Source organism: Calliopsis andreniformis, chromosome 12 (genome assembly GCF_051401765.1).
Source record: "Calliopsis andreniformis isolate RMS-2024a chromosome 12, iyCalAndr_principal, whole genome shotgun sequence".
Taxonomy (NCBI): domain Eukaryota; kingdom Metazoa; phylum Arthropoda; class Insecta; order Hymenoptera; family Andrenidae; genus Calliopsis; species Calliopsis andreniformis.
This window is the reverse complement of record NC_135073.1, coordinates 6,291,135-6,299,830: the sequence shown is the minus strand read 5'-3', so window position 1 is coordinate 6,299,830 and position 8,696 is coordinate 6,291,135. Positions and strand designations below refer to the sequence as shown.

The 8,696-nt window shown below is 30.7% G+C and overlaps 1 protein-coding gene across 2 annotated transcripts; it reads right to left on the bottom strand.

The window, feature by feature from the left end:
- Nucleotides 1-270: 270 nt before the first annotated feature.
- Nucleotides 271-8,365, bottom strand: LOC143185816 (uncharacterized). Of its 2 annotated transcripts, none has more exons than XM_076389081.1 (14): nt 8,297-8,365; nt 7,297-7,410; nt 6,780-6,895; nt 6,585-6,708; nt 6,070-6,286; nt 5,701-5,988; nt 5,368-5,612; nt 5,140-5,268; nt 3,830-5,007; nt 3,362-3,748; nt 3,144-3,275; nt 2,848-3,033; nt 2,613-2,758; nt 271-2,180 (listed from the first exon to the last, which is right to left on the bottom strand). In XM_076389081.1, exons 2-14 carry the CDS (start codon nt 7,363-7,365, stop codon nt 2,065-2,067), a joined length of 3,333 nt encoding a protein of 1,110 aa, XP_076245196.1. In that variant the 5' UTR covers nt 7,366-7,410; nt 8,297-8,365; the 3' UTR covers nt 271-2,064. The 2 variants fall into 2 exon arrangements, with proteins under 2 accessions (XP_076245196.1, XP_076245194.1); XM_076389079.1 differs by lacking the exon at nt 8,297-8,365 and adding an exon at nt 7,646-7,903.
- Between the last annotated feature and the right edge of the window lie 331 nt (nt 8,366-8,696).

The following is an 8,696-nucleotide window of genomic DNA, read 5'->3' as shown; positions in this document are numbered from 1 at the left end:
GATGAATATGTTTTTATTTCTTACTCTTAAAATTCACAAAATATTCATTTCCTTAAAAATATTTAGAAATACGTTTGAAAACTCGTGTTAGGTTCGATAATAAATGAAATACTGTCAGATAAAAATTATACAATTAGAGAAACATCTGTTTCATAGCTTTTACTATGTATGTACAAAATGAGTCACCTAACGTTAGAAAGCACCTGTTATATGTTCATGAATTTTTACCACATAAAAAATTGACTAAGGAAATAAATGCTTAATTAAAAATCTAATGTTTTTTGAATTTCAAAAACATTTAAATTTTTATTTTTTAAATAGATTGGCCATATCACATGTACGATAATTTTATTAAAAAGTTTGGTCAACATTTTTACTGTTGTATTTGAGAAGCAGAAAGTACATTTTTAGATATTGGATACTTTTTGTATCTCCTAAAGTAGGAAAACAGGCTAGCCGGACGGTGTAACAGCATAAAAAGAGCTAAGCAGTAAAGTATTTTATGTCCAAATTTTCCAATAAAATTATACATTGTATGATAAAGTTTATTTCAATATATTCTTCCTATTTCTTTTAAAAAATCTAGATTTCGTTAAAAAAACTATGTGATCTTAAAACAATACTGTCCAATATGAACTGCAGAGCTTCTCTTAATCAGTTGTTGCTATTTTAGTACATAAATGCTAAGGATAATAAGTTTATACGTATAAATAAACAGAATACAGCGCATAAAGTGGGACAAAAACCCGAGCTAAAAATTCCGTACATGGACAATATTGTCTTAGAATCTTAAGAAAATTACAATTAAAAAAAAATTCTTATAATATTATTTATTTCTTCAGCCAAATATTTCTTCTTTCAAATATTATCCATATCGTAAATAATGAAAAATTTGATTTATCAAAATTTCATAATTAACTAAATATTAAACTGTTGATTTTTAAAATATTGTAAAATGATATGATAGCAAGAATTATGTAATTTGAGAATTTAGATAAAGTGTAATGTATAATTAAATAACAAACTTTAATTTGTAAGTATAAAATACGTCTATGAAAATTGGTAATCGTAACATTGAAATAATAACAGTAAAAAAAATCATAAATTAAATTTATATGAATGCATGTGTTTTGTCATGAACTTGAATTTGGATGTTAAATGAGTTGAACATTTTTAAATATACGTTATAATAAATTATCCTTCAGTATACCAATAAAGTAAATGTATTATTAAATTGGTTTACGTTTTCCAACTTCTGTATGTAAATACACGTGTACATGAGTAGTTGCATACTATACATAGTAGGTATGCTCCTGAGTTTAATATATATATATGTTACACCCCAGTATAATCAGTCTACAGCATCTTCAAAGGTAACAAAAATACATTCATTCCCCTATGTTAAAGTTGCATTTTAAGCAATATACAATATAATGTTAATTCATACCTTTGAAGTCAAGACAAGTTTTGAGATATAATCACTTTTGTTAACATACATGTTTATTTTCTAAGGCAGTGCTGTCCACCTTACACGATTTTATCCCCCTTATGCGCTGTATTTTGTATTATCTCAACTAATGTTCATATGTATGGTAACGATGACAGTATGAGAAAAAGTTATTAAGCTATGCAGCTTAGGTAGAACAGCACTGTTTGTAGAAATTAATAATCAATTGTTATGATTTCAATAAATTATTAATAAAAATTGGCAGAATACTTTAAAATAAATCTATAACAATTATACATCGTTAACTAACCAGACTTCCACATAGAACAAAATTTAATACTTTCACTATTGAAAATATAGATTAAAGCGGGGTATTCTGTACATATTGAGTGTTATTTCCGAGTATGTCGGAAAATGCTGTTACATAGCAAATTTTTTTACAGATGCCATAAAATTATTATAATGTCTATGTATACTCTATAACAATTATGTTGTAATTTTTTTACTACATTTCAACTGATGGGAAGTACAATTCCGCCTGTTTTTGTCTTGAATAGTATCGACGACATCTGTACTAATTTTTAAATTACATTTAGAACTAATAGGTAGTACATATGTCAAGCTTTCCTTTTACGTAATTTAGCTTTAGCTTCTTTCAGTAGAAGGTCGAATGTGTTATCTTCGTTGCCCTGTGGCACATGTCCACTACCAGGCGAACTGCTTGCCATGCCATCTAATGATAATAATATATCACATTTAGAATACTTTCTATAATTATTCCCATATATTATTATTTTGAAGGAATGTAAGTTAAACTAGCAGCACAAATATACTAAATTACGTTGGATACTTAAATTTTTACATTTATATGTACTATTCAAATTTTTTAATGTAACGAAATTATTTAAATAAATATTAGAACACCTTTATAAGAAGCAACTCTTTTTGATGTAAATGTATAAAATAATACATGTGCAATGTTCCACTGTCTACAACAAACTGGGATTTATTATTTAGACGCAAACACGGAACATTTATTCATTTATTTATGCACTTAAATTAGAGTAGCGTGTAATGGTATTATATATATTTCTCTAATTCCAGAGATATTTTCAGAACTATCATTGCCTTTATTAGTATGTGATATGTACTAAGTGTAACTTACCAAGATCAGCATATTTCACTTTGCAAAATGCTCGACGACCTCCGAAACATAAGTCATATCTAGGCAAAGATGGATCATCATTACCATGTTCTACTGCTTCATATGCATCATTTTTGTAAGCAAATGTTACAAAGCCATAATTATCACTAAAAAAAAATTAGAAACATCTTAAACGTATTTTCTTTATTTCTGGGCACTCCTGTCAGAAAAAATTATGAAATATAAAATGTAATACCCATGCTCGCGAAAATGGACACTAATATCTACTACAGGACCAAAAACTTCAAATCTTCTACGTAAATCAGCTTTAGTAATTCCTTCCTCTAAACGTCCAACATATATCACCCTCCGTTCTTCGACTTGTCTTTGTTTTTCTCTATCGTACCAATCATATTGTTTTCTATATGAACTTGATGGAGACCTAGTACACAGTTAAGACCATGAAAATGACAACAAAAATGAGCAAATAATTTTTCAACACTAAATGAACTCTTTCGTATAAAAAAAAATCATATTAATATAATTATTTACCTTCTCCACTCTCTATAACTACGATAGCTACTCGAAGAGCGTTGCCTATGCCTATCATAACTTCTACGATAACGTCTTTCTCTTCTTCGACGACTCGACCATTTTCTTCCAAAATTAGAACGAGATGAAGATCTACAAATACGACTCGTGTAATTGACATATATTTAACATATAGGTATTTTTCACGTTGAAAGTTTATGTACTTTGCAAACACATACCTTGAACAACTAGAATATCGAGAAGAGCAACGGGATCTTGATCTAGACGATCTAGAACGTGATCGTGAGTATCTTGATCCTGAACTGAAACTAGACCTAGTGTTTGAACGTGAACGTGAACGAGAAGACCAACTACTACTTGAACTGACAGAGCTGCGACGATGACTTATTCTTCGATGGCGTGTAGTGCTGCGTTTACGTGATCTGCTCCGACTACTACTACTACTTCTACTCCTACTCCTACTCCTACTCCTACTCCTACTTCTGCTCCTGCTCCTGCTTCTACTCCTATTTTTGCTTTTACTTCTGGACCTAGAACGACTTGAACTAGAACTAATTCTATGTTTTCTGTAAAGTCGTTGGCTTGTGTCTCGCACGGGCTTATCTCTGAAAAGTATTACAATTTTATTAAAGTATATTTACCAAATAATTGGTTTTACTTTAATGGTATATGGTTTTCGTTATTACCTTTGTGCCTCGCACCTTTCATCGATATCAATCAGAGATTTTGTAGGAAATTCAAACACAGTTTCATAAGTTTGTATCCCTACATCGCATGTTTGAGGTTTTGGACGACTTTTCTCCTCATCTACATCTATTTTTGGCTTTAAAACTGATACAATTTCTCTTTCCGACCAAATTAAATTCTCAGGATCGTCCTTAATGGGTTCTGTTGTCGTAGACGCATGATGAACGTATACTAATGTCATAGGTTGTATTGGTGAATTTGTTCTACTATTATCACTACGATTTTGTTCTCTTCTACTTCGGTATTCTGCTAAATTTAATTTTCTCCGAGGAGGCTTCCTTTCTTCTTCTCGTAGAAGGGGTTTTTCAGTATCCTGAACGATAATGTTCTGCACTTCATCATTCGAGCTATTAGTGGTAGTTACTATACTTTCGTTAGCAGTAGTTGTAATCACTGGTAGTTGCTGTTGTGCATTAGGTGGTTTCTTTAAGACAGAAATCATTTGTTTTGCTTTCTGATTTCCTTTCACAGCTTTTGCTTGATTGTAGATATCTCGCTGTAATTGTAAAATACTTGTTGCTAAAGCTGAGCGTATTTTCATTTCATGCGTTGAATTATTTTTGTCTTGATTAATAGAGCTATTTGATGTATTATTTGGGCTATCTGTATTTTTATCAGCACGTTGGTCTGATGATATCCCTTTTTGAAACTCCTTAGTTTCATTTTGTGATTTTGCAGCACCATATGTAGATCCATTTTGTAATTTTACAGATCCTTTTATAGATTCATTTATAGATTCATTTCGCAGTTTAGTAGATCCATTGACCTGAACACCATTAAATATTGTACTTCCTGATTGTTGTTCACTGTTATCACCTGCTTGATTTAACTTTACACCATTATCTTTTCTTGAACTGCTTTCAATTGGAACTTCCTTTTTTATAAGTGTTTTATTCAAATGTGATGAAAATGTTTGTTTTATATTAGGCGTATAACCATGAGATAGTTGTGGATCATCACTCTTAACTGGAATTACTTTTTCATTATCACTAGACTGTTTCTCGTATTCACTATTACTATCTGAGCTACTAATGGAAGAATTAGTACTACTACAATAATCATGATCTAGTTGTACTAATCCACCATCAATTGTTCTACTTTTAGTATTATTTGTTACCTAATAAAATAAAAAATAATAATTATTAATATTTCCTAAAACTATAGTTTTCTTACCATTTATTAATATTATAACTTACTCTCTTATGTATTAAAGATATAAAAAATATTGTTAGGAACTTTTATACTCAACTATCTTTAGAAGCTTATTTCGTGAAAGTGTTGCAGCTGCATCTTGCATACGTGTTCCATTGCTACGGCCACTACTTTGTGCATTAGGCATTGCTGGTATTATTGAAATCATCTTTTTTCGCCCAGATGTCTAATAGAATATAGTTATATTATAACATAATTGGTGGCGATTTGACCTAATAGTGAACACAAGTTCATCTTGTACTTACTAACTCTTCAAGGTAATTACCTTTATCTTTTCAATCACTTCTTTAGATAATGTGTCTCTAATATTTTTATGCAGATTTGAAACCTGTGGCAATGATTTCTTTGTAGTAGTAATTCGCGACTGTTTCGTGCGTTGTTGAATTCTAGTACACTTTACAGATAAATCTTCTTCACATTTTATATTAGTTTTAGTAGATAAATAAGATGATGTATTTTCAGAAGCTTCAAATTGTTCTAATAAACTCTTAACATCTCCAGCTTCCAGGACTATAATAACAAATATCAAGAATAATTTTTTTGAACAATTTTCCATTTAACTACTTTGAAATATTTCGGAATATAGTAAATATATTACCCGGTAATTGATTCGAAAATATCTTATTGTTATCAGAAACACTATTTCCTAAATCTTTATTCTGTGTCATAAATTTTTCTTTCTTTTTTTTCTTTTGCTTTGTTAATACATTTGCAGTAATATCAATTCCTATGCTGTCATATTTAGGTATATTCTTTTTTATTTTATTTTGATCTTTTGTATGTTTAGGCTCTTTAGATGGTAAGCTGAATTCTGCTTCTATGTTTTTATCACCACTTTTTATATTGTCTTCTCTTTTAAAACATGATTTTTGTTCTAGTGCATTTTCTAAAAAAGATAAAATAATAAGTATGCATTCAAAGAAATTAAGTGTTAATTGCATAAAAATAGCCAAAAAAAAAAGTAAACCTAATGTTTTGTAATTGTGTTCTGGTTTTTTAATATTTTCATTTTTTTCAGGAAACACTTCCCCTAAATCTTCTTGCTTGATTTTTAAAAGATCAAGTTCGTGAGCTTCTATTGATTCTTCATCTTGAAGTACATTTTCTGAAGTATAAAAACTTTTTTTGTCAGTAGTATTCATGCTTAATCCTATGATATCCATGTATTCATCCATATCTGTGGCCTAAAAGTATTGCATCCGGTAAGTTTATTGTATATAAATAATAAAATACATTCTTTCAAATATAGTACTGTAGAACCTTGATTATATGATCAACTTAATCAATACATGTCCAGGTAATCAAATATGCTTTTATTTTAACATGAAAAAATATATGAAATGAACACAATGTAGACACATGATTTTATTTTCTTCAATAACAGTGTTTAATGCAACTGAATCTTCAATTGATTGTATTTCTGATAACCAAGATTCTACTATATTACATAATATACGAGTAATACAGAAAAAGTTGCAAAACCTGTAAGTAGCCAATATGTTCTTGCCAATCAGTAAGAACCTTTGCAAAATCTTCTTTGATGTTATCAATTTTAGAAATTGTGGGAATTTCTGAAATTGCCATCTCATCCATATCTCTAATAGGTCTAAAATATGTTATATGTATTATTACATTTTATTCTTAAGATCCAGTACAAGTAAAGACAACTTTACTTACTCATTTTCATTGCTCCATAAGCTATCAGCATTAGCAATGTCAAGATGTGTTTCCATATAATCAAAGTCATTTTCAACCATATGCATTAACAAATCTTGTGGTTTTTCCATTAAATTCTATTAAAACGATAACACATTCTATAATACTCATATTAAAATAAATGAAATCTATGTGAAACTAAAGATAGACTTTCAAAAAATTTTGTATATATGTTTGTGTTACATAGGGTCTAAAATTTCTAATATCAATACTTTCAGTTTTCTAACGTTAAAGAATAACAAACTGTAGACTAGAAAACACAAAAACTTGTTTTCACATCATTAGTTAATTTGACAATCTGTTTAAATAACACATATGATTCGCTAACTAAAAAATAATATTTCATTGTTACAAACATTGAAGATGCATTATCATTGAAAACAAAAACAAGAAAGCAGAGCTGATAAAAGGGAGAATTTGGGACAATTAATGTAAAGTTATTATTGACTTCTTAATAAAAGCTGAATAGCCAAATTACCTGCTCTAGGGACAATGAAAAATCTGAAAAGTGTTCTTCATCATGAAAATTCAAGAATCCTGTTTCCATGACACTTCCTCAAATTTTTTAAACTCAAAGTTACCTTATATTATCCTGCAATTAAAAAAGAAGAAAACGAAGTGAGTGGAAAGCTTGAAATGGTAAGACCACGCGTTTGTTTAAGGTTATGTTCCAAAGAACGGGTGCACGATAACAATTTCCTTCATGAATGCATTAAAACGAACACTCAACCCAAAATATCAATCAATTCACAAACACGTTCCACATTTACAGCTTTAAAAATCAAATTCAACTACTTTTTTAGGTAAAATTCACTCGCGCACGTTACCTTCTGTAAACGTGAAAATACTAAAGATCGGCACAGGGACAGGGGGATACCGTTATTCTGACGAGGGAGTGCAAGGATTCAAAACAACGTGCTTGTCACGAAACCACGCGTTGACACACGAAATAAAATCTGCTATCTTGATAAAAGAATTTGTAAAACTGTCCCCGACACTCGCGATTACTATTCGATTTCAAATGTACTTATAGCTTCCCTTTTATTCATCCTCTCTCGCGACACACACATACACCCACACTCGCACACGAACACGCGGGTACGCGACACAACATGTGTGCACGTGCAGCGAACGCGTGTGTAATGAAAGCATACGCATATATAGTTGCTGAAAACGCCACGCCTCCGGGAACTCCAATGAACTATTAAAAGCTAATCTGATCTCTTAACACGGGACAACCATTAATAAGTTTCGCGATCGGTTTCCGCGATACTATCGAGTCTACAACCTCTGCCTTTCCCGATGAAACCACGCGATGTGAATGGCATGTGCGAGCTACTATATGTTTGCCGATTGACAAGTAATTACCTGCATATACCGACATTTCTATGTGTAAATCACGTATTATGGTGAATCCTGTCTATGGGGAGGCGTTAAGAGTGATTTCTGCGTGTATAATTTTAATATTATGTACTTACTAAACATGCAGAAGCCGCTACGTCACACGTGACTGACACGTTATACATGCTTCTCTCAGTTTGTTCACCATCCGCACTAGCGTGCACATGGGTGCCGCGGACACTTTCGCACGACTATCTTTACGTAGTATGGACGTCAATGAGTCGCGTTTAATATTCTTTTTATTTGAAGCTGTGTCTGCAAGTTTAGCTCGATATACAATACATAGTAATATTAATCTGATCTGCTATATAATACCAAACTAGATTTCGTTTAGATTTCTAGAGAAATATTTTAAGAGTTGTAAAACGAATGCATGCATGAATGTCAAGATCTTAATTAAAACTTAACTGAAACAAATCGTGAAGAAAAGTCTTATTATACAAGTTTTAATTAAGTAATTTATAGAATGAAACTGAC

Coding starts and splice junctions, on each gene's coding strand:
- LOC143185816 (XM_076389081.1), bottom strand. CDS start 7,365: ATGGAAACAGGATTCTTGAATTTTCATGATGAAGAACACTTTTCAGAT. Junction 5,269..5,367: donor AAGTGATTGAAAAGATAAAG/GTAATTACCTTG, acceptor ATATTCTATTAG/ACATCTGGGCGAAAAAAGAT. Junction 2,759..2,847: donor GTCCATTTTCGCGAGCATGG/GTATTACATTTT, acceptor ATTTTTTTTTAG/TGATAATTATGGCTTTGTAA.